The 27073-nt window shown below is 37.5% G+C and overlaps 2 protein-coding genes across 2 annotated transcripts; both read left to right on the top strand.

Annotated features, from left to right (window-relative positions):
• Positions 1–2515: 2515 nt before the first annotated feature.
• LOC146332472 (uncharacterized) lies at positions 2516–15404 on the top strand. The gene is made up of 13 exons (XM_084718590.1): positions 2516–2670; positions 4938–5128; positions 5201–5365; positions 5999–6137; positions 6284–7388; positions 7490–7634; positions 8822–8965; positions 9314–9372; positions 9479–9666; positions 11293–11687; positions 11776–11872; positions 13428–13608; positions 14943–15404. Exons 1-13 carry the CDS (start codon positions 2533–2535, stop codon positions 15077–15079), a joined length of 3084 nt encoding a protein of 1027 aa, XP_084574716.1. The 5' UTR covers positions 2516–2532; the 3' UTR covers positions 15080–15404.
• Positions 15405–17333: 1929 nt separating this feature from the next.
• On the top strand, positions 17334–26161 carry LOC146332471 (uncharacterized). Its single transcript, XM_084718478.1, has 13 exons — positions 17334–17568; positions 18426–18616; positions 18778–18942; positions 19243–19378; positions 20010–20340; positions 20445–20589; positions 21006–21149; positions 21834–21892; positions 22300–22487; positions 23158–23552; positions 23638–23734; positions 23905–24085; positions 24644–26161. Exons 1-13 carry the CDS (start codon positions 17416–17418, stop codon positions 24778–24780), a joined length of 2322 nt encoding a protein of 773 aa, XP_084574604.1. The 5' UTR covers positions 17334–17415; the 3' UTR covers positions 24781–26161.
• The last annotated feature ends 912 nt before the right edge of the window (positions 26162–27073 follow it).

The following is a 27073-nucleotide window of genomic DNA, read 5'->3' as shown; positions in this document are numbered from 1 at the left end:
AATCTGAAAGCAATCTACCATGTCAGCTTTATGCAACTGGGAAAACAACATTCTCATAATGGCTGCACCTTACTGTCAGCCTCATTTAGACAAAAGTGGTGCCGCAGTTCTTAATAATAACAACCTGCCTCTCAGCTGTGACCGCTGCCATTGATTAGCAGCTGCTTTCAGTAAACAGCGTGGAGGTTTTTTCCACTGCAGTTTCAGTCATACACTTGCTGTGGCATTTACTGACAGTCGTCCTAAATGAACACACTTTAACTGAAAGAACAAAAGCTCTATAGTGAACAGCAGAGTTATTATAATTCAGTATTTTTCTTTAGTTTGCATGTCTTCAGTTTAGTGTCCAGAGTGGATTTACTCATATCAGTTTAGTTCTTATTGTTTAAAAATGTTTTACTTTAGGTTTTATGAATTTTAGCGTTAGTTTTTGTGTTTTGTTTTTTTTTTGTTTTTTTTAATAATATTGGAGTATTTGTCAGGGGCAAGATTGTTTTTGTGAAAATATATAATCACATTACTTACTGCTAATGAAGTTGTGAAGCTGAAGTGCAGAAACTTAACCTGCAAATCTGCAGAGCATTCAAAAAATGTTTTGTTACCAAAGAAAGATATGAAAGGAAAAGACAAGAGGTTTCAGGTAAAATTTATATTTCAACAATTACACTTTTTATTTACATTTATTCTATTATATATCAGAGTTTTCATAGTTTTGTATCTTTAATTAGTTTTTATTTTTTAATATTTGTTTTCAGTTCAGTTTGTCACTTAGTTTCCAGAGTGGGTTTCCTTTTTCATTTAACTGTTTAAAAATGTTTAGTTTTAGTTTAGATTGGTTCTGCTGATATTTTTAGTGTTTTATTTATTATATAGGGGTATTTGTCAGGGAAAAAATAATTTTTTGTGCAAAAGAAGTTGTGAAGCTGAAGTGCACAAAGTTAATGTGCAAATTTGCACAGATCAGTCAAAAAATGTTTTGTTACTGAAGAAATATATGAAAGAAAAACACTTCATTGTTTTCAGTTCAGTTAGTTTCCAGAGGGGGTTTACTGTGTCACTTCAGTTTTTCTTTTTTTTTTTTGGGGGGGGGGGGGTTGTTTTTGTTGTTTTAAAATGTGTAGTTTTAGTTTAGTTTTTTAATAGTTTAAGTTTGAATTTTAGTGTTGTTTATGAAGCGTTTTTGTCAGGGGCAAGATTTTAAAAGTTCAGAACATTAAATCAAAAACACAACACTTTGAATACTTTTTCAGTCTCAATAAGAAGCTGTATGTTCTTACTTTATTTTACTTAGTTAAAATGGTTTCATTTTTGGATTTTTTCTAGTCTTAATTTTTATGTCAGTTAATCAAAATGTTTTCTCAAACCTAGTTTCAGATTGTGGGTTAGTGTAACTTTAATGATCCTGGTGTGTACCGATGGAGCGTTCGTGCAGCAGTTTCACTGTGTGGGTCGACATAACTGTCAGGTGAGATGATACAATTTGAACACGCCGGGTGTGAAACCATTACAGAAGTCCCAGTCACATGTGACGAGGTGCATCATGGCATGGTTAATGTTTTTATAGTTAGATTTTGTTTGTAAAATGGATCTGTGCTTTCAGCCAGGCCTTTTCTCTGCTGCAGTGCAGATTTAAAAGTATGAAACAGTTAATCCCATTATTCTGTTTAAGTTTTACTGAAGTGGATTTTTGAATATCAATAAATTTAGAACATCAAACTGTACTTTGTTAGGAACGATATGTTCCTAATAATAATGAAAAAAAAGGTGAAGTTAATTATCTCTGTCAGACAAAACCTGTAGGGGATCATGCATTTGTTCGTGTGAATGCGTGTGTGTGTGTGTGTGTGTGTGTGTGTGTGTGTGTGTGTGTGTGTGTGTGTGTGTTATATCTGTTCATCTTTCACAGGCTGAGCGACCAGGGCTTCATTTTTTGCCGAATCCTGCAGGAATTTTCATTTTTGGGGTGAACTATCCCTTTAAATTAACACAGTTTAGTGAACTTCAGTGATTCAAAACTTTACAAATCTCCGCTGGTTGCATCTTGCAGTCACGGTGACACTGCACTCAATAGTTTGGGAACTTTGTGTAACAAACATTTCCTTTTAGTAATCTTCCTGAGACGTTGTCAGTTTTTCACTTTATCACACAACAATGCCGTTCATTAGATGAATGATGATGATACTTCTTCCTCCTCTTCATACCACAGAGCAGTAATGTAATACTGTATTTTGAGAGGCCAACATAACTAAAAGATCTCTTTCACCAGTCGCTGCGTGGATCATGGGACAGTCTGTACTTTTCAAGCTTAGTAAATGAATATGCATAACACTGCATTTCTGCATGTTGACTGGTCAAACAGGCCACTCTTCATGTCTTTTTGAGAAGTAATGTAATTTAATAAGCATAGATCTTGGCTTGTGATGGTCTTGCAGTAACTTTACTTCCCAAAACCTCATTTCCTTGTCATAAAGTATATAAGAACTGTTGTTTATCAGTGGTGAGTAGAGGAGAGGAGGCAGCACCTGAAGGACCATGGCCTCCCCGCGGTTGCTGCTGCTGCAGCTGCTGGTTCTGCTCTCGAGTGTGTCTGCATTTCGTCATTATTATGATTATTATGGTGGATCAGTGACCTTCACCCCAAAAGGAAAGAACTCAGATGGGACATATGCGGTAAGCTGAACTGAGGCGACTGAGGCAGGGAATGTGATTTTGAGAGGACATGGGTGGGGTTTTCATATTTTTCAGGGGTTTTTTTTCCAGTTTATTTGTATCGCACAGAGGTTTTCAGAGTGAGAGCAGGGCCTTCTTACAGGAGGCTTGGTGAAAAAATATGACATTACTACATTAGTTATTAAAAAGAGATCACAGGAAATAGATTAAATGTGTGTGATTTGGTTACAGAGAAAGTTCAGAAGTACATTATTTGGACAGACCTTTGTTATGTATTTGGTATAGTCTGAAGTTATGTCAAACAGCAAAATCAGGCTAACCTGGCCTAATTATTAAGTTACTACTAACAATCATGATCCCACAGATATTCAGTAATTGAGTGAAATGAAGTAAACTAAGGGGTTTCTTTTTTCCAACCTTTATCTGAGGAGAGGCCCGCAGTGAGAATCCCTGTTAATGCAGTTCAGGGCGTTTTAGGTAATGCAAAAAAGAAAAAACAATAATCAGAAATTACTGAAACTGAAGGATATGAGCCATTTTAAGACATTAAATTGATTTAAAAATATCAGATAGGAAAAGATGCCAATGAAAGGTGGAAAATGAAGAATGCTTAAGTTTCAGTCAGCGGCGATGGAGAATATTTAAAACCTCTGGAAACCTGAACTCCACAACGGTCCTCTCATCATGTCATTTAGGATCTTACACACATAATAATAACCACATAAAGGTATTAGAAATGAGACTTAATTCACATTCTGAATATCGTCATTTAGTTTCTTTGTTTTTGTACCTGTTTTAGATTTGAATCGTTTATGCTCTGAGAATTATTCTGAAAATTATGCAATTAATTTCACAAACCAATCCTAAAAAAAATCCAACAACAGAATTTCTCTTCTCCTGCAGCTGCTCTCTGAGTCTGAGCCAACTCAACAACAGGAAGCCGAAGCTTTTGTATCAGTCCTATAATATAAACAGTGATCTAACAAGGCCGAAATTGATATCCGTGTAAATGCACGCTATATTTAGTAGTTTTTCCCCACTTTACTTTGTTGTTAGACAGCCTTTACTGACTGGGAACTGAGGCCGCCACCTTCACAGCCTCAAAACTCCACTAAAAAAAAATTTCCATGCAGGACAGTCAATCAATAACACAAACTAACAAACACAAACTCCTACAACTCCTGTGTCCTACGGGGTAAATAGACTGCTTCTGTCCATGGTTGTAAAGAGAGCAGAGACGGTGGCTTCAGTTCCCTGTTATAAAACACTGTCTACTTACTTGGCTTCCGCATTGGGACTCCTGAGGCAGCTGTCAATCAAACATGATCTGACACGCCCACACAGGCTCGAGAAATGGTCTGGAAACACCAAAATTTGTTTTTGCACCAGATTTTCTGATAGATATGAAAGATCTTTGCTGATACTTAATGAGAAACTTTGAAAGTCAAAGGTCAAAGTCAGAGAGAGTCCTGTAAAAAATAGTCAAAAATGTATTTTGAGTTTTTTTTTTTTGTTGCAGTAGAAGCCAGTGTGCAGAGACTTGTGAATTTGTTGGTGCCGTGTTTTTAGTGCACAGGCCTCTAGATGAGCTGAAGTTGTCTGAGGGGTGGGAGTTGGGGGTTAAAGTAGTCCAACCTTTGACTTTTTGACTTGACTTTCAGCTTTCAAAGACTGATTTGTCATCACTTGCAAAGATTATGTATGGTACTGAAGTTGCTTTATGACAGAGCAAGGTAAATACATGTATCGTCTGCATATTGGAGAATCTGTGGTTTTGTTGCACATTGACAAACAGTGCGTATATGAAGGGAAAAAAATAAAAAATTAGAAATGTAAATATGAGAAACACTAGAAAATACTTAGAGTAGAGTTATACTGACAACATGGCTAAACAATCTGGCCCTCTTGTTTGTAAACCATGACACAAAGACTTCATTCAGATGGTACTGACATGTTCATTCACAAATATTTATTTCTGAGAGAGAAACTAAGGATTTTGTTCAAATTACAGGCTTGTGCAAGTAATTCAGTATGGTATTTGTTTTGCAAAATATAGTGACTGTGTATCAAATGTTGAGCATGTTTCAAGACATGTATTGACTCTTATATCCAACATCTTGAGCTCAGTTTCATCTTAAACACCAGAAGCTGCACAAACGGTGAGTCTGGCTTGGTCAAACTGGAAAACTGTCAATTTTCTCAGGATGGAATGGATGAATGCACTCATTTTCATGTGTGCCTGTGTGTTTTCACTGACTTGCTGACAGGTGGAGCTTCGGAGCAAGCAAACCAATTTTTACTGCACCCTGAATGACTTCAGGTGTTACGGTGGGAACTGTGGCATCGAAACCAAAAGAGCCATTACGACACTGTCTCAAAATTCCTACTCTTATACGTGGTGCCATCGTGAGGTAGTGATGAAGCGAAAACTCTACGGTAACCAGCCCTTTGAGATCAGGTGAGGTATAAATGGCACAAGCATACGTCATGATAAGTTCGGTGTAGCGCTAACATCAGATTTTTCAAACAGATATCCCACCAGCCATAATTGGTACCTCGGACAGGGATTCTGGATCCCAAATACAAAGGCTGGACGAGTTGGATGGGATATGACAGCTCATATTGATCTGGGAACTCGATCTGACACTGGTGAACCAAACAGATCTCCCACCACTACCAGTACTCCTCCTCTCCGGTAAAGACCTACATAATTAATTAGTTGTCTGAGCTGTTTTGAAAGTGACACCTTAAACCTGAATTTTGCCACCCAAGGTTGACTCTGCTCGTGATTGAGTCAGCTAGCTGTGTGTCCAGGACCTCGACACTGTGGCTCCAACTCTGATCACCACTGTGCAGACTCCAAATGATGCCACCAACCAACGATGGCAGCGCTCATATCTGGGATAGTTTGGCTTCATTTTTGTACAATGGGAAGAAGTGGACACATGTTGCCCTTCATTTATTTACAGTCATTCGGCCTCATGCAAGAACCACTCCGATGAACAGATTTGTTCTTAAGTAGTCCAGACCTGTAGTAGAGTCATGTGCAGTTAATCTATGGTATTAAAAATTGTTAATTATGCAAATGTATGCATGCATGGACACTCAAATATGCACTGGTGGATCATTTACACAGTTTCCAGAAGCTAGGAGCATTTTGTTCGTGTGAGCCCATCATAGGAAAAAAGTATGAAAACATTAAAACATTAAAATAAGAATATGAAGATGTTCTTGCATGAGGACTCATGGTTCAGCTGCATCCCTTCAGAGATGCATTCAGAAATAGAGGATTTATGCCTGCCTGACTCAGCTTGTTCCTTTCTCACAGAATAACCCAGAACTGTCCAAGGAGATATAGCCTGACGGTGTTTGATCATGATGGTGACCAGATCCGGTGCAGGTTTGGAACACCCACGAAATCAGAGTGCAGTTTGTGTTACCAACCTGAAGGTTTCTCCTTAGATCAGGTAAGAGATACATTTTTCAAAACCATATTTACAGTGTGTAATCACCCAAAATAAGAATTGTTGTGTTTTTGTTAACTTAGACTGACTATCATGGAAGTTTGCTCAGACACTGTAGTAGCCATTGTAGTTTTTTTTTCCTCTTCCAGAATTCCTGCACCCTGTCATACAGCTATTCTCGTACACATGGAACAAATGCTTTTGAACTCATCGTGGAGGACTTCCCCAAAAAGCATGTTACTGTCTCCTACTCAGATGGATCCTACACAGTCAAAAGTCCCCTTTCTCTAGGTGGAAGGCACAGACGTGACGTAACGTCCAATACAACTGCGACTGAAACAGCAACTACAGCGTCAACAACCACAGCTGCAACAACAACTGCCATAACACCAACAGCTGAAACTGTAACATTCAGGGTGGCAACAACCACAACTACCACAACCAAAGCAGCAATGGCAACTACTGATGCAACAACAACAACAACAACAACAACAACAACAACACCTGCACCAACAACCACCACAATAACTGCAGCTGCACTAACAACTAAAACTGCAGCAACCACAACTGCAGCATCAACAATAGCCACAGTTGCACCACCACCACCAACAACAACCACAACCGCACCAACAACAACAACTGCACCAACAACAACCACAACCGCACCAACAACAACAACAACCATAACCACAACTGCACCACCACCAACAACAACCACAACTGCACCACCAACAACAACCATGACCACAACTGCACCACCAACAACCACAACTGTACCAACAACAATAACACCAACAACAACCACAACTGCACCAACAACAACCACAACTGTACCAACAACAATAACACCAACAACAACCACAACTGCACCAACAACAACCACAACTGTACCAACAACAATAACAACAACAACAACCACAACTGTACCACCACCACCAACAACAACAACCACAACTGTACCAACAACAACAACAACAACCACAACCATACCAACAACAACAACAACAACAACCACAACTGTACCAACAACAACAACAACAACAACCACAACTGTACCACCACCACCAACAACAACAACCACAACTGTACCAACAACAACAACAACAACCACAACCATACCAACAACAACAACAACAACAACCACAACTGTACCAACAACAATAACAACAACAACGGCAGTGCCGACCACCACCTTGCACTACCGGTCAACAATTGCTCCATTAAGCAAACTTCCTCTGCAGTTTTCTATTCATGGTTTGAATGCTTTGATTTCTTGTTGACATAATTGATTATGAATTATTCATTTATGTCCGTGTTTCATTCACAATGTCCTCCCTTCTTGTTTTTACCTTCAGTTGATGCGCATCACGCCAGTTCATGTCTTGATGGTGATTATTTCCCCATTTTTCTGTCTCCAACTCCACGTAACGGAGTTAATCTACCTGCATTTGTCAACCACACACTTGAAATCAGAGTCAGAGGCACCGCGAAGTACACCAGGTAAAGACGTTTGGATAATTTGAAGTTGGGGTGTATGAGGGACTAATTTCACTGGGCATGTTGTATCTGTCATGCAGTTTTGATCCATCCTACTCATGGCTTCATGCCCCACCAGGGTTAGGGTTAGCCAAATTTGTTGAGTTGGTCATTTTTTTTCTTGATTTTTGACATTCTACCATGGGTAACTTCGTTACTTATTTAAATAGTTTCTTCTCTGTTTTTACAATTGGGACTCTATTATGATATTGAACAGACTCAGTCTGCTTAAATGTTTAAAAAAAAATTTTTTCAAAGTCATCAGACTTGGCCAGAAGAGGAGCAACAAACATTGTTAAAATAAGCCTATAAAAGCCTTCAGTGCTGTTTTTTGCACGAGTTGTTTTTATGGATGCCTCTTGTTATCGGTGCACCTGCAACCACGCCTGTAGCTGCCAGTAGCCCCTCCAAGGATGCTGATTGGTTGCACCACTTCACACAAAGCTTGGAGCCTTGCAAGACGCATGTGTTCTCCCGATCTTGCAAATCCAGTTGCCTCACAAAGTAAACCATACTGGTTTGACAGCTCTAATGTTACCCTGCAGAACACAGGACTTGTTAGTCTACCAGTGCCTCGATCGAATAGTTTGTTTATATTATTGTGTGCCTTCAGTGTTAGAGGAGTTAGTGTGGAGTAACCAAAGTCAAGCAGTAACAAACAAACTAACTGATTTACGCAGCGGTTTACCAGTAACTCCTGTGTTCTGTGAGGTGAAATGACTGTTTTTGTCAAAGGAGCCTGGTGGCTTTGGAGAGAGCAATATTTGGCTTAAATAACGACAGTTTCCTGTCAGAAAAGTAAAGTGGTGAAACTGTGTACACTTAAACTGATATTGTTTATTATTATTATTATTATTATTATTATTATTATTATTATTATTTAGGTGTCTAAAATACATTTTGCTGCTGACCCTGTCCACTGCAGTACATTTCTTTTCTTTCTACACCAGTATTTCTGCTGCTTCTCTGAACTGTGGATAATACACCAACTAAGTATCTCAGAAAACCCAAACTATCCCTCTAAAATTCTGATATAATTATGCTGTGTTTTTATGTCCAGAATGTTAGTTTGTTTTCAGCGGTATAGCATTACCTAATATTGCTGTCTGTCTTGATTAAAGTTCCTGAAAACACTCTTATTCCATTTTTAGCATCCATGACGTCTATTTTAGTGGACCTGCAGGCACTACAAGGCACAACACTGGTAAAGGAGAATTTACCATAAAATGGACACCCACTGAAAATGAGCTGAACGACCATTTCCCCTTATGCTTTTATTTAGAAGCAAGAGACAGGTGAGTTCACAAAGAATTTTTACAAATAATAAAATATGTCTAGTTCATACGTCATAAAGCATAATGTCAAGTTCAAAAAATGTATCAATTATTATATTAAAATTAATATTGAATAATAATCACAACCAATAAACAGTTGAATTCATATCTAAGGATATGTATGTTTGAGAACCAAGAAATTAACAGATGTAAAGACAAATTGAAACATTTTCAGCTTGGTCAGATATTGAAGCTCTACATCTGTGCTTTATTTATTTATTTATCGGCTGTGTCTTCAAAAGATAATGTGTATTTCCACGTATTTGATGTAAATGAATGAAGAATAACCAGCTTTATGTTCTGTTTCAGACACAACAGAGTTTATCAGTCAGAGCTGCGCTGTGTGGTTGCTGATGTGGGACACCACGGTTAGTCGGTTTTGTTTCCTACACACAAACCTAAAATCATCCTAGAAGCCTGTGGCACTACTTTTCACAGCAGGCTAGTCTAACTGACACTGTACTTCTTGTTTAGACACCACTGTCCACTGCAGTGCAACCACAATGAGAGTGGAAGTGGAGAAGTCGTACCTCATCAGACGCAATGAGAAGAACTTACACCTGAAGGGCTTCAGTGATCCTGCCTGCAGCCTCAAAAAACACTCCAACAGCACCCACCTCATCGCTGTCATGTCGCTGAACACGTGTGGGACCACACTGGAGGTACAACATGCTGACCTGCAACACAACACACTCTTACTTCACTTGTGATCAGTTATTGTCAAGACAGCCTTAGTTATTTTCAGATTAGTCATCTGGTTCATGTGTATGTCATATTATTGTTTTAATTGAGCCATACGCCCCAAAATATCTATATTTCTGACAGGTTAAAAGAGTAAAATAATTATACAGTGAGTAAAATAGCAATATATGATGTCTATGTTACAGTACATTGTACTGTCTTGTCTTGTTATATTAGAAAATCTATGCAAGAGTGTAAATGGTAATTTCAAGTGTGTTCAGCATTCTTATATCCAAAAATAACTGTATATGTAAGAAAACAAGTCAGAAAACAAATCTGCTTGTTACAACTACCATTAATGTAATAACTGCCAATAACATGATCATTTTTTCATCTTAATGTAATAAAATAATGTTATAATGTTATATTATAAAAACTAATGATGAAATGACTGTGCATAATGTAAAACTAAAAATAAACGTTTTTACATTATTGACTGGTTATTAACATTATTAAAAAATGTAAAAAACAAAACTAACCTATAACTTAATAATAAACTGTACTTTTATCACTTTGTATGAGGTTTATTTATAGGCTATATATAATCACGTTATCACCTCCAAGTGTTACTTTTTTTAAATAATTTTTAAACACAGACAATAATGTAATAACCAGCAAAAAGCTATTGCGTTATTGGTTCAGAAATTAGATTACATTATTGGCCAGTTATTACTTTATCGACTAACAGGAAAAATATTATGATATGGGCAGGTATTACATTAACTATGGTTATTACATAATTGGGCACTCTTATAAAAAAAAATCTGAGACTTGGAGAATTAATTGATATATAGTGTTATGACAAAAAAGGTGCTAATATTTTGTACACCTTCCATCCTGGGGGCTTTGATTCAGATTAAGTAAAAAGCAGTGGTGGACACAGTACTGAATATCTGTACTCAACTACATGTACTGTTACATTATTAGAATATTACTTAATTACAAGTAAAAGTACTGGTGTTGGTAAACTACTAAACTAAGTACAAAGTACTTGTCTCAAAAACTACTCAGAGTATTAGTTACTTTGTAATCACTGATGTTTAATGAATTATCAACAGCAGCATTCCCAACTCCATTCCAAACTAGTTAGAAATTTTGTGCTTTTTCCTTAACCGATAGCTGTAAACGCTCACGACTGATTAATGATTCATAATATTTTTTGTCATTTTAAGTTCCTCATTTAACAAATGAGTTGTAATATCTAGACTATTGATTAAATATCAATTAATACATTTTTACTTGGTGAAATTCCTAACAGCAAATATTTAAAAAATAAATAATCATTACCATCCCCATTTCAAACCTTGAGTATTTACTTGAGTATTTGTAATTAGTTACTTCCACCCCTGGTTAAAAGTTAAAAAGAAATCATCAGAAAGAATTGGTGGTTTAAATTTATATTTAAGTGTTACTGAACAGAGTTTCTATACTGAACTTTATGAAAAAATTATGCAAGTCCAGTACAAAGTGTCCAGAGCTTTGCAAACTGCATCACACCTGTGTTCTTTACATAACTGTTGTATTATTTTATAATTTTTGTCTTTCAGGAGGAAGGTGATGATCTTGTCTTCAAGAACGAGATCACGTCTGCCGACCCAAATGAAATAATTTCCAGGCAACATGACGTCGAGATCGTCTTCTCGTGTGTCTACCCCAAGCAGACCAACCTGACGCTGGGATACAGGCACAAAAACCCGTACGCCTTCACCGAAGAGGGCTTCGGTGCTTTCACTTTCCAGTTTGAATTCTTTGAGAGCCAGCGGTTCAGACAAGAAGTTGAGAGCAGCACTTACCCGGTGGAGGTGAATCTCAAACAGATGATCTTCATGCAGATCGAGGCGACCACCTCCATCCCCAACACGGAACTGTTTGTGGAGTCCTGCAGGGCGACTCCCTACGACAACCCCAACTCTCGCATCAGCTACACCATCATCGAACATGGGTACATCTATGCAATGAAAACAATCCAAATCCATTTAGTCTTATTTAATATTGACTGCACAGCAACTCTAATTATTGTATTATCACAGGTGCGTGAAGGACAACACAGTGCAGATTTTCCCCGGCTCAAAGGCTCAGTTCAGATTTGGAATGGAGGCCTTTGAGTTCATCGGTGCTTACGCTGAAGTAAGAGTTTTTCTAACTGTTCATAATAGTTTTTGATTCTCTTATGATTTATGAGTCATTTATATTCCAAGAGTTTCAATTATTACCTCGTCATTAACAGCTAATTTGCATACATGTTTATTTACTCACTCTGAAAAATAAGTGTATTTCCCTAAAAGTGGAGCTATTCCTCCAACAATCCTGGTCACTGTCCAAACTGCCTGTCTCAGTTTGAATAAGAGCTTTGCAGCGCGTACTAAAGTCGTTACATTAATCATCAAATTTAAAGGGAAACTTAGGTATTTTTCAGCCTGGACCCTATTTCCCTATGTTTGGTCCAGTTAAAATGAACTGTGGTCCATTTGCAGTCTTTTTTGATGGTGTGAAAGCTGTCAATTGATCCCTGCTGCGGACCAAACAACTGAACTGAGTCCACTTGAAAAGCGAACTCTGATGCAGTTCGTTTGTGATGTGAAAGCCAACGAACCAACCACAGGATTTTATGATAGAAGTGACGTGATTTTAGCACATTTTTAAAAGCTAAACTGTTAATCGTTCTGTTGATTGTTAAATCTGTTCAGGAGGTGATCTATAATTGATAACACACACCTTTTTGTCCTGTTTGTGTCTGTCTGTCATTATTCATAACATGCTGCGATTTGCTGAATAATGCTTATAACTGGTTATTTCATGTGAGCTTAATTATACACATGTGAAGTACATTGAAGTGCTGTGTAAAACTCTGTCAGTCACAGGAATTTGTTTTCCCCACATGGGTCCTGATGATGCACTGATGATGCAGCAAAACTGTCCAATCAACAAGTATCAGTCCATAAAACTGCATGTTTCTTCCTCTCGGTTCGTTTGTAAAGAGCCAATGTGAACACGAATGGCACCAGGACTAAAATGTGACAACATTCTTTTTTATTGTTTAGTCCCAATCAATTACTCCCAAGATGAATTAGTGGTGAATTAGTGCTGGGGGTCGCTGCAGAACAATAAAAGGACATACTGGTTGAAATAAGCTGCTTGCACAGTGCAACAACACACTTGTTTTTATGGTGAGGACAGGCTGGAACCATCAATGTACATTGCACGTTGGCTGAAAGTGCTTGTCTTTGTCTCTGACACTTTGGTGTTTTAACACATTTGTTGATTCTGAACTACACCAAAGTCAGATAAAAGCACATGCACATCAGTAACTCCAAGGTTTTGTGTGGAAAACTTACTGTTTTTTTTCCAAAGTACTCTGGTGTATTTGAACAAAGAGATATGATGGCTGTTGCTGGTTAAACAAAAAGGATCTTACTCTATGAACAAACAGGTCTATCTCCGTTGGGATCATTTCCAAAAGTGGTAAAAAATAAGCATGTTTACTTAAAGTACTTTGATGGCATGCAATTGCCCCAAAGGATTACATTACAGCCTGTTTTACAGCTGCCGACTGCAGAAAGTGTCACTCAATAATGGACCAATTTCAATAATTACTGTCCCCACTTAGACACAGAAACACTGGAACACAGAGTCCAGGTTGAAAAACATAAGAGGCAGTGACTTTACCTCCATGTGTCTGCAGGTGTACGTCACATGCTCCGTCATCCTGTGTGAGATTGGTGTTCCTGGAACCAGGTGCTCTCAGGGATGCATGAGATCCAACTCAGGGAAACATCGCAGCAGAAGAGAAGCTGCGGCTCAGACTTCCAGCCACTCCATTTCCCAGGGACCTTTGCACCTGGTTAAAACTTCTGACAGCCGAAGTGAGTGTGTATATACACACAGTAAGTTTATGTTTGCTGGGACAGGGGTACCCAAACTTTTCCATGCCAAGGGCCCCCAGATAGATGTCTTGCTGCTTACCAATCATCTGGGGATTTCTAAATGTAAAATAGTTGCTTGGACGTCTGTCAACAAACCTACTCATACATTTTTCATGGACATGCTGTACCTCACAAAAAGCCCAAATTGTCTGATTTCAGCTTCAGCTAAATATTTTCTGGTTTCTTTACTCCTCTATGTCAGTAAACTGCATATTTTTGGGTTGTGGGCAAAACAAGACATTTGAGGATGTTGTCTTGGGCTTTGGAAAACATTGATCAACAATTTCTGACATTTTATAGGCAAATAACTGTTAATCGACTAATCGAGAAAATAATCAACTGATTAATCGTCTATGAAAATAATAATTCGTTGCAGTCCTATATATAACAATGCATATATTGGGCGCCCCTATAGCTCAGTCGGTAGGGCGTGCGCACCATGTATTGAGGCTGTTAGTCCTCTGCAGCGGCTGCCGGTTCGAATCCCGCCTGTGGCTCATTTGCTGCGTGTCATCCCCTGTCTCTTCAACCCCCTTTCCTGTCATACCTTCAGCTGTCCCTGTCAATAAAGGCAAAAATGCCCAAAAAACAACAAAAAAAAAAAAACAATGCATATATTAATAATCACTGGTTTTTATTCTAGGCCCCAGGGTTGCCAGGTCCATGTTTTTTGTTTTTTTTTTGTTTTTTGCAGAATTAGGTTTCTTTTGAAATGTTTGCCTCTGGTGGATTTTTTTAATTTTATTTATTTATTTATTTATTTTTTGGTCTACTGGTTGGGTAGTCCTATTTTGCATGCAAATTACATGAATAATATCTATATATCCTGGTTTCTCAGAACAGTGATAAGGCCTCTCTTAAAAAGCTCTCAGTCACTTTGTGTCAGGCTTTGGATGGATTCTTCAGGAGATTTTGGCGTCTTTTTTCAATGAGATGCACTTTTTGTCACAGCCAACTGCTGAAAGTAAAGCAGTACCCAGAAGTGTTCTGGATAAACTATAATTGAAGCTTTGGGAAGCATTGGGAATTTTGTCTGAGATTCTAAATGAGGCAGCAGACCTCAGTCCAGCGCATTTTACCCCTCTAAGCAGCGCACAGTTTGCATCTTCACTGATAAGTATTTTGAAGTATTTCCACACAAAGCTTGTGTCAGACATCATGTTGTGTGTCTAATTTCATAGAACCCAGCCCCCCCCCTGTACATGGGGCCTATCAATCTGTATTTGAATTACTGTCTGACTTAGCCTTTCTTGTTATTTGCATTTCCATTTCAGCGTCTGGCCTGAGCCTGAATCTGGGTGTGAACCTGATGCTCATTGCCTCCTGCCTCCTGACATGTGTCGGGGTCATCTACTACTTGAGGAGGTCCAAAGCTAAATACCAACTGCTGCCGAGCGCTGAGACAGACTGAGGACAGGAAAGAGGAGGGATCTGCAACGAGGCGGAGAAATCTGCAGCTATGATCCCATTTTTGTTTTTTATGTTTTTGTAGCTCAGACTTTCTCTTTTCAGACTTTTGTATGTTATTTTGATTTTGTTTGACAGCTCAAATTCAGAGTGTGAATCAGGGAAGTTTATTTTTCTGTTCTTATATGATTTAGAATAGGTTAGTCAGGCTTTGAATCTTCACCAATCAGCGTCAGTTAATCATTTTATGAATGCAGTTAAAGATGGGGTATGTTACACTTGATGCAGCCCACAGCTAAATCAGTAAAGTGAATAAAATAAAACTTTTATGCCTTGTCTGATTCATTACATGAGGTCATATTGAAATAGAGTTGTAGCACATTCATGGATTAGCAACTATGATGAAAATAGATATCAGTATGTCCACATAAATAATCACAAATCTGAATTACATGTGACTACATGTGGGGTCCAAAGTTGTTTATATTGTACATAAATGATATTTGCAATGTGTCCAAGTTGGAAGTACAAAATTTATTTTGTTCTGGTATAGATTTATAGCAGCTTCTCAACACAGTGGAAACTGAATATTTGAATTAAAACTTTTGAATAGTTGTTTAATTTTAATAAGTTGTCGTTAAATTTAAATAATGCAAAATTGATAATATTTGGATATCAAAAGTTCAGCAATCAAGTATAAGTTATCATAGATAATGATGAAATAGAAAGAGGGTATGAAAACCACAAACTTTGCTGGAAACCACATATAAATCATGTTATTACAAAAATATCTAAATTATTGCCATGATGCACAGAACGAAAGAATTGTGAGCAGAGCTGATTATCTTTAACCAACCAACAAATTATTTATAAGCTCACAGGCTTTCCAATTTAGAGACTTGGTGGACTTTTATTAATATATGTACAATTAATGTATAAAGTAAAAAAATAAGATGCTTCCAGACTGTGTGCAGATGTTTAAAATATGAATACAACAATAAAACAACGATGTACAACAGCTTGAGGAGTGAATCTGTGGAATAGTTTCTAAAATAAAATGAAAAAATGTTTTTTTTTTCTCTGGCAGAAAGGATCCAGTAGGGTGCTGAATCCAGCGCAGCAGGATTTGCATCGGGGGTGCTTGCTTGATACGTGCTCATCTTGAGTCAAGCAGGTGTAAAAAGCTGAGTCACCACAAGCCATTTCCTATAAATTCTTTACCATAAAAGCTCCCCCTGAAAGGTTTATTGTGAAGAAGCAAAATCAGGAAACGTTGGATTTTCACCAGCAGAAGCGTGACATGACTCCTGTCAGCTGAAAATGAACAAAACCATAAAATAAAGCACAAATTCACACACAGGCCTACAAGAAACAAAATACAAAATACTGAGAGATGAGCACACAGACACAAAACGTCTGTCCCCCCGTCTCGGTTCTCTTGAACTTGATAACATCACATCCATATTTTGCTCAGAATACCTGAGGTTGGCGGACAGGTTTCCAAGATCTCATCACATACTCATCCACTTTCTATAAGTCAGCAGGTGCAAAGAGGGAGGAGCACGAAGAATGTTTATCCAAACGTTCTTCAGACTGAGGTGACGACAGATTCAGCACGATATGCTGGATTTGGATCAACAGCAGCCCTGCATGCAGAGGTTTATTAACTTTTATTTTATTGTTTACTTATAAATCATAACACAGTCTCTCTGACCCTCTACAACCTTCTATCTCATCACGGTTCCTCAGGTCAGTCGCTCCATGTGGTCTCACACTGAAGCTCAGAGGTGCTGTTGCAGTCGCAGCCTCAGGACTCTGGAATGAGTTGCTGTTACACGTTAGGCTGGCCCCGACACTGCCTGTTTTTAAATCCTGGCTTAAAACACTTTCTCTATGAAGGTTGCACTGTTGCTATAGCTTTGTTTTTATGGTTTTATATTTCTATTATTCTATATATGTTGTTTGATTGTGTTGTGTTTGTATTTTGTTTTTATGTTTTATTTTTTTAATTGGGTTATTTTACAGTGTTACATGTTTTTTTTGCATGTAAACAATAGAATAAAAACTGCAAGACAATTAATTGTTGTAATTGCACATTAATTTTACATTAATAAGTAAATCAGTGACAATGTGCAGCATATAGAAGTGGACTGCAAATACAGAAATGAAGAGTAGGTCAGGTCAGTAATATGAGTTCCAGTTACCTCTCAAAACACAAGCATGTAAAACCAGTTCCACTTCATGCTGCAGAGTTCCTGTAAATGATGCAGATGATATCACGTGTCCTTATAGCAGAATATTTAAGATGCAGGTCTTGCTCTTGGTGGGGCACTCGGGAGGATGGCTTCTCTCACACTGCTGCACCTGCTGCTTCTGGTCACTGCTGCATCTGCATGGTCCAGCAGCCGTTACAGGTACACCCATCAGTACAGGTACTACGGAGGATCACTGAACTTCAGCCCAAAAGGACGGAATCCAGATGGGACTTATGAGGTGCGTTGAAGTTTGGATGTCAAGTGAATCTCAGTAGAGGATACCCAGGTTACAAAAGTAGGATAATTTAGTGCATTAGAAATATAATTTAGGAATGCGAAAGTTATTATGAGTATATGTGTACTTTTTTTTTTTTTTTGCTTAATTTAAAGTATATTTATGATGTACTTTTAAAATGATTTCGAAATAGATGTAATTAAGTTCAACTTCAGTGCACTAAATATATTAATTCAGCAATAATTAAAGTGGCAAAAAGTTGAATTGCAAACTCTATATATGTATGTATGTGAATATATATATATATATATATATATATATATATATATATATATATATATATATATATATATATATATACATACATATCATTTTTTGCAGTATGTGATTTGCTATATTGTGTTTTTATATGTTTAGCATTTTAGGAAATTCTTTGCTTTGGCAGTACGTGCAGCGCTATCAGTGTTGTCATGCCGATAAAGCAATGTGATTTGAAATGAATCTATATATAGAGAGAAATTCTAAGAAAATAGAAAAAAAAATAGGTTTGTAAAAAATATGTGCATTATAGCACTTTGAACTGCACTAACCTGCATGAAAGGTACAATAAAATTTAAATTTGATTTGTAGATTGAAAAAAAAAGCTATGTAATAGTCTCTTGTCATCAGTGAAACTTAACAGTGCCATAAGAAGAAGCTTTTCTATTAAACCTCATATAATACATGATATTTTTAAATTATGAAGATAAATTTAAAGTTTGGTTGCAAAATGAGACATCCAAAGCTCGCTGTTCCACATTTTTTGCTGGCACCTTGTGTGTCCATTGCTGCCTGGATAATCTTTGCATAATTCTTTGCAGGTGGAACTTCGCAACAAGCAAACCACATACACATGCCACGCCAATGGCTACTGGTGTTCCTCTGGTAACTGTGGGTCCCAGACGTCTATTTCCAATACAATTATTGCCCGGAATTCCTATGGTCTGATCTGGTGCCAATACGGCGTGGTGACAAAAAGAAAACTCAGCAGCAACCGACCCTTTGAGATCAGGTGAGATATTATTAGATAAGAGAAAAATCCACCTCAAATTGCATTTTGTAAATTCTGCATTTGCATTATTATTAACTTCTTTCATTTTCAACTTGCATTTAATAAGTTCTGTTGAAAATATTGCTACATGGTCTTTATTATTCAAATATTTCTTTGAACAGATACCCCACTTCTCACAACCTTTACTATGGTTATGGATACTGGGTATCAAACATCAAAAACACAATGGGCAGGTGGTACATGACGGCACATGTGGACCTGGGAACACGATCTGATACCGCTGAATCTAACAGATCTCCCATCACCACCATGCTGCCTATTCTCAGGTAACAACCATCATCCCCTCTTCTGTTTTAAGTGATTGCTGGACGCCTACAATACTTTTTCAATTAAAATACAGACACTTTTAGTAAAAGTCAGGTTCTTGCAGCATTTTTTTTTATCGAACAAAGTTATTGTACATATAAATTTGAAAATGGTCAAAATGGCCACCTTGGCTGTTCTAGTGTTAATTAAATTAAATTAAATTTTTGAGTCTACTTGTTTCAGCTGATATTATTGGTTATTGTATCAGACGTTCTTGGAGACACAGGCTGTTTCTGATTCAGTTGATTCATACATTACAGGATACCCAGGAACTGCCCACGATCCTTCAATATGACCGTGTTTGACCCTGATGGTGACCGGGTGAGATGCAGGATACCAACAAGAACATTTGAGTGTGGGCTGTGTGGCACGACCAGAGGTTTCACTCTCGATCAGGTGAGGACTTTGGCTTAAAACATGTCTGTGATGATAAAACTTTAGCACACTATTATAAGGAAAGACTATTTGTATTTTAAAACAGAAAGCTTTATGACATAATTATTTCCTTAAATTTAAAGAAATTCAGCAAATAATCAAAGGTTGTTTTTAGAAGGGAACCCCAGACCTGCAAAAGATCTTGTGAGAGTGATCATTTTAACTCAAACTGTGATCTTTCCCTCGGCCTAAACGTTTTCTGTTCCTAAACCTACCCACAGCTTAACTACAGTATTGTTTCAACAGTTTCACAAATCTAGGGTCTTTTGTTTAAAAACCTAATTAACCTTTCCTAAGTCCTGCCACTTTTTTCTCTGTGATCCAATAACAGTTCTAATCATCTAACAAGCTAATCATTTGCTGGTTAGCAAAAAACTAGCTAGCTAATCTAGCCTACATCGTTAATTAGCCAGGCAGTTACATCTGATAGCTAATGTTAGCAAAATACTAGCTAGCTAATCCACATCAATCATTAGCTAGCTAGTTACATCTGATACATCAGACTGACAATAAACATACAAATTCATCAGGATCTCTGGTTCAAATCCTTCCTGGCCATTGTAATTGTGTGATCAAATCTCCTTTTTGTCAGAATTCCTGCTCCCTGAGGTATACAATTAGTAACCGGAATGGATACCATCCGATTGAGCTGGTGGTGGAGGACTTTCCCAACAAACCCATTTCGCTGTCCTACTCTGATGGATCCTACACAGTCAAGAGGCCTCTTTCAGGGGGAAGGAAGAAACGGATGGTTTCAAACCAGTCAGCTACAACCACCACACCTGCTCCAACAACAACCACACCTGCTCCAACAACAACCACACCTGCTCCAACAACAACCACAGCTGTTCCAACAACCACTCAACTTTACAGATCATCAATTGCTCCTTTAAGCAAGCTTCCTCTGCAGTTTTCTGTTTATGGTATGGTATGTTTTTTTTTTATGTATGTTAACAACATTGATACTAATAGGCCTATTAACATTTTATCAATTTTCAGTCTGTCTCTTCTCTCATCTGATTTTCAGTGGACGGCCATAATGCTCCTTCCTGCGTTGACGGAGATTACTTTCCCATTTTCTTGTCACCAACTCCGATTAATGGAATAAATCTTCCTGCATTTGTCAACCAGACCCTTGAAATCAAAGTCAGATCCAAGGCACAATACAACACGTAAGGAAATTCTGTGTTAAAATCACTGCAGAAGTTTGCAATATATATATATGTATATATATTTACCACATGTGTAATGTGCACCAATATTACAATTTTAATGAATTCCTTGTTCTGTCTAATTTTGTAATAATCTACAGTTCAGTAGTACAGTACAGTAGCTCAGAACACTCTAGATAGGGCCTTTGGTGTTTTTCCACAAGTAGTTTCTCACACACTTGGAAGGGGAGGGTGAGGCGAGCAGTATTCAGTTGGTAGCATTGTATAACCTCATCACTAGATACCACTAAATCCTACACATTGGTCTGTTAAAGATTCACTTGTCATAAACATATCCAGAGTATATTTGTGCTATTTAATGCAACTGACTTATCATGTTATTTTGAGGTAAAATGAAACCGTTGTTTGTTTTGTAGAATTTATGACCTGATTGTCACCGGACCAAAGGGCATTTCAAAGCAGAAAATCACCACAGGCGAATATGTCATAAAATGGACACCAACTGAAAATGACGTGAATGATCATTTTCCTATTTGCTTTGTTTCTGAAGCAAAAGACAGGTGAGTTTTAAACAAATCATTTGGTTGATGCACATTCTCATCCCAGCTCGTTACAATAGTGCCGATTTGTCACCGTATCTTGCCTCTCTCTACAATAATACACACACAGCAATTTTATTGTGAAAAAAACAAACAAAGGACAAACCGCTGCTTTGTGTGAGGCCACAACTCTTTGCAATGAAATTATCCTACTATAAAGTTTTAGACACAAAATGACGGCGTATGAATATATGTAAATGGAGGAGCTGTAGTTTTTCTGGATAAAAAGCACAAAAACATTTATATTTCTCAACCACACAGTTAGTCATTTTTTTAATTCATGGATTTATGATCTACATTAAGTAAGGTAGAGAGAAAAACAACATTTTTCCTATTCTATGTAGCATAAATTAGTAAAGCATGACAAATTCAGATGCTTTTTATCCAGAAAAATAGCAGTGCCTGTGTTTACATTTGTCTACAGGCCGGTGTTAACCGGATCAATATGACGCTGACGATGACGATCAGTGTTGGTAACATGCCCAACACAAATATTCTTTGAAAACTACACTTAGAAACTAAAACACAGAATTGAAATCAGAGTTTATTATGGCATCGTCGTGTTTTTTCACATCAAAAAATCCCTGGTGAACAGGCCACATAATTTAAATGATCTTTTCTTTCCTTTCTCATTTTATATTCCAGGTATAACCGTGTCTATCAGTCAGAGGTGCGCTGTGTGGTTGCTGATGTTGGACACAATGGTTAGTTACAGTTGACTACATTTTAACTCTAAGGATGTCATTTTAATTTATGTGATGTAGACCATGATTATGTTGAATAAGGGTGTTTTCATACCTAAGGCCCTGTCTTGGTCCAGAGTATTTCATATTTCTGTTTGCTATGTACACAACAGATCATGTTCCACCATAAAAACATCACTACAGAGCATACTTGACTGTCCCAGGAGACTCCTGTTTTTTATTGCCCTCTCCATGGGAATACATTTCTCCTGTGTTTGTCCCAATTTATGACAAATTTTGACACTTATTTCCCCTTTTCCATTATCACAACTTGTTTCTGACACTGTACAGTGTGTACAAGCCTAAAAATGTTTGCTGCATCATCACGATGAAACGCAGATATATTAAATGTCTCACGCTATATTTAGAAGCCACAGTGACATGCAATGAAACAACTATAATGGTGGAAGTGGAGAAGACCTACCTCATCAGGCGCAATGAGGACAACCTGCATCTGAACGACTTCAAAGACCCCTCCTGCAACGTGACAACCCGCTCCAACGAAACCCACCTGGTGGCCATCATGGCGCTGAACTCATGTGGAACCCTTGTGGAGGTATAAGCACATAAACTGTAACACAGAGTACGATGTGACTGTTCTGGATCTTTGAACTGCTGTCCACATCTGTGTTCTTTTTGGTGATTCAATAGATGTTCTCAGCGTATTTATTTGATTGCCGGAAAAAAATTTTACCACTTGCAAATGCCAACACAGATAGAAAAAATTCTGTCACGAGGGATGAATATAAACAAAATAACCCAAACCTCCCAAACAGAAATTAGTGACAACAATGTCACAAAATGGCATTTAAGTCTAATTATTGGAAAGGATCATTTTAGCATCATTCCAAAGATAGAGATAGTTTACTGAGTCTAAGGGGGGCATAAGATCATAAGGAACTTATGTAAGTGCAGAAGAATGTGTAAGTGAGTAGATATGAATTTTATGTATACATGAAGAAAAAAAAATTCTGTAGCGTGTATCTTACATTCACATTCACATTCACACAAGGTGTATCTGTAACCAGATACATTATTTAAATAGGGAAAAACATGTTAATGCAAGGTGTAAATGCTTTGTGACCGAAATACGATCAGATCTGCCAGACCCCATGTGGAGGTAGTCTGGCTTGCATTGTGTCCAGATATATCTGTGAGTCTAATTAGAATTTAGGATGGCAACAAATATCTCTTCCTTTCTAAATTAAATTCTATTTAATTTTTAGGAGGATGACAATAACATCATCTTCAAGAACGAGATCACATCTGCTGACACAACACAAGTCATTTCCAGGCAACATGACGTGGAGATCGCCTTCTCGTGTGCCTATCCCAAGATAAACAACCTGACTCTGGGATTCACACACAAAAACCCGTACGCCTTCGAAGAAAAGGGCTTCGGTGCTTTCACCTTCCAGTTTGAATTCTTTGAGAGCCAGCGGTTCAGAAAACAAGTTGAGAGCAGCACTTACCCGGTGGAGGTGAATCTCAAACAGATGATCTTCATGCAGATCGAGGCGACCACCTCCATCCCCAACACGGAGCTGTTTGTGGAGTCCTGCAGGGCGACTCCCTACGACAACCCCAACTCTCGCATTCGCTACACCATCATCGAACATGGGTGCGTGTACGCAGAGAAAAAGCTTTGGTGTGGTAGTTAATTTTTATGAGAAATGCTTCTAAATTTTAACTTCCTAATATCTCAGGTGTGTGAGGGACAAAACAGTTCAGATCTACCCCAGCTCGAAGTCTCAGTTCAGATTTGGAATGGAGGCTTTTGAGTTCATCGGCGCTCATGAGCAGGTAAAGTCACCATTTTTATATAATTATTCATGCCTTACAATGTTTTTTTTTTTCTTTTTTAATGGATTTCCATACATGAAATATATGTAATTCATGAAATATTTGGGTTTGTTTTAATTTAAACTTTTTAGGACTAACTTTACTCTAACTTTACCTTTGCATGTCTGCAGGTGTACATCACCTGCTCGGTCATCCTGTGTGAGACTGGTGTTTCTGGAACCAGGTGCACTCAGGGATGCATCAATTCCAACTCAGGAAAAAATCGCGGCAAAAGAGCAGCTGTGGCCCAGACTTCCAGCCACTCCATTTCCCAGGGACCTTTGCACCTGGCTAGAGTTTCTGACAGCCAAGGTGAGTGTGTTTATACACACAGTTGGCAGTTTATTAGGTACACATAGGTGAAACAATACAACAAATAATTCCTCCCTTCATGAAGGCTGTAATGTTCAGTGTGTGTTGAAACAGAAGTGTTGTATGGACTGAAATATGTGTCAACAGAAACTGAATTTGAATCATTTACAAAATATTTCATTCATATGCAGACAGATGTTTGTGTTATTTAGTCCAGATGCTCTCAAGTTTTCCTCAGCCAACGAGCCCAAATAGCAGTCCCTGGACTCCTGTTTGAGAGCCAGTAATTTAGTCTATTGGTATAAATGAGCTGGACAAAATAATAGAAACACCTGTCAGTGATCAGTACATTAATTAGTCAGTGTGCAAACTGACCAGCAGGGGGACGATTTAAATTAATCCAAAAACTGAAATCTCATATTTAGTTTCAGTGTGTTTTGTTGTTGAACACACCACACTGACCAGTAGTGTTGGTAACCATTCACACTGATCTGACATATATAAATATATTATATCGTGTTATTGTGACTGAATTTTAGCCTGTTTTCTCCATTTCAGCATCTGGTCTGAACCTGAATCTGGGCCTGAACATCGTCTTCATCGTGGGCTGCCTCCTGGTGGTGGCGGTGGTGATCTACCGATCGAGGAGGTCCAAAGCTAAATACCAACCCCTGTCGACCTCAGAGACAAACTGAAGACAGAGAAGCCATTTTGATCCCCTCTGATCTGAACCTGTTTCTCTGTTTTTAGGGTGTTGGTGTTTGAATCATTGTCCACAAGTTAGAAGTTACTTTCATAGATTGAGACAGCATGAATAATGTAATTTCAGCAGTTTGGATGTGTCTTTGTTTTGGCAGACAAAGCAAAAGAGCAGGATACTCAGGAGGCAGTGTGGCAACATGAAGCCAAAATAATGAGGCCAAATAGAAGCAAGACAGAATCTCAAACTGAAGTAAATACTAAAACATAAAAATAAGATAGAACAGTAAGATAAGCAAACATGTAAGTAAGAAAAAATAGAAATAAATACGACAATAAGAATAAATAAAGAAAGACAACATCACATAATGTCAGTATAAATTAACACAAATATAAGGAATAAAAGAATAAAATGGTTTAAACGATGACATCACATAAAAAAAAATTCACCATGGACAATGAACATCTTGAAACTTATTTTTAAACACTTAATGTTATTCATGATTATTTGTGGAGGTTTTAGGGAAACATTTAGTCACTTGATATGAAGTATATGAAGAGTATCAACCTACTGATGAAATATTGAAAATTAATTTTTCCTCTTCTCTGTAGTGCTATTCATTTATCTAAATAGTTTTGGTGTGAGTTGCTGAGTTTTGGAGATCTTGGCTGTAGACATGTCTGCCTTTTCTCCAACATATAATGGAATTAAATGGCAAATACATAAAAAAAAAAAAAATCAACATCAGTGTTTCTTTCCAGAAATGACGACCTGGTTATTAGAGATAAGCAGTAAGCAGTTTCATTCTTTCAGTAAAATCTACTGAAACTGCTATCTTTTGGCAGTAGAATCCAGAAGAACTACTTCTTTCTTACATGGAACTGTTTTTTTTTTCTTTTTAGTCCCATTACATTGTAGAGAAAGCAGCTATCTGTATGGTCGATATCTCCAAAAATCTGCAACTCACACCACAATAATCAAGATGTTATACTGTATATCTAGCACTACAGGTGCAAGGAAAAATATATTTGTTGGATTGTGGGGTGAACTGTCTCTTTAAATGTCTGTCTGCATACTAGGAGGTGTGTGATCATCACTGTACAAAATTTGAGAGGTATCAAGATATTCCTTTTTTAGTTCACACCAAGTCCCATTTGCTAACATGGAGAGGACTGGGGTTTATGACGTATAATGCAGCCAGCCACCAGGTGGGGCAATTAAGATGTTTTGGCTTTTTTAAGTCAGTGGTTTGAATGTATATTTTGTGATGCACTTTATTTTGTACCTGTTTAAGAAACAATGAAAAAAAGTAAATCTGAAAAAAGAAAATGAATATGTATCAGCCAAACAAAGAATAAAACTTTCTATTTTCTTTATTCTGGTCTTGATTGAGTCAATCAGTATAATAGAAACTTAAAACAACTGTAAACTGGCGTTTGACGAGCAGTTATGGGCAAGTTAGTGTGATTAAGAAATTATTTACTTCTCTCTAAAAGTAATTGAATTACTTACCACATTATAAAAGTAACTTAAGCATTACTTTTCAATGTCGGCTTTAATTCTCCTCTTAATGCAAACATAGCTATATTATTTTAGAGACAACTGTCAGATTTTTATCTATCATTGCGTCCATTATCACTGATCGGAGTTACTGACACTCCTGACCACCAGAGGGCAGCAGCGACTAGTGTCTACCTGTATGCTGCACTTTCATGACCTCTTAGAGAGTAGGATTTATGCCGCGTTCGAGACAACATCTAACATTGGAATTTTCCAGTTAAAATTTCCAGCTCCCAACTGAAAAGCATTCTATATGCTTAACACCAGATTAAATAAAAAACATGTCTGACTGTGATAAATTGATTAATTTCTTTGGTGAGTCAACCGAGTTTTAGTCTGTTTTCCTGCCCTCTTGAGTTCAGGTTGTTTCCACCTGCCCCCCATCAACCTCCCAGAGTATTTAATCCAGTGTCTGTTCCCTTTTTAGTTGCTGCTAGCAAGGTAATTTGATATATTTACTTGGTGAGGTTCCTCACATTTTTTTATTTTTACCTCAGTCATATTTTATTTTTCAAGACCCCTCTGTTTCAGTAGACTGTATGTTGAGCAATTTTATTTTTATTTTTTTTAAAAAAGGTAAGAAATGTTAATATTAACACCAGTGTTAATGTTTCATCATAGTGTAGTCATCAGACTTATTTTGTAACAAGACAGCATACAGAATAAAACAAGTCAAATGAAAATTCCAAACATTTTATATCAAAAATATCATGAGAGTAAATCTTACA

This window comes from Lutjanus erythropterus, chromosome 1 (assembly GCF_056507025.1).
Source record: "Lutjanus erythropterus isolate fLutEry1 chromosome 1, fLutEry1.hap2, whole genome shotgun sequence".
In the NCBI taxonomy this organism is placed as follows: domain Eukaryota; kingdom Metazoa; phylum Chordata; class Actinopteri; order Lutjaniformes; family Lutjanidae; genus Lutjanus; species Lutjanus erythropterus.
The sequence above is the reverse complement of the archived record's forward strand: the minus strand, read 5'-3'. Positions and strand labels throughout refer to the sequence as shown.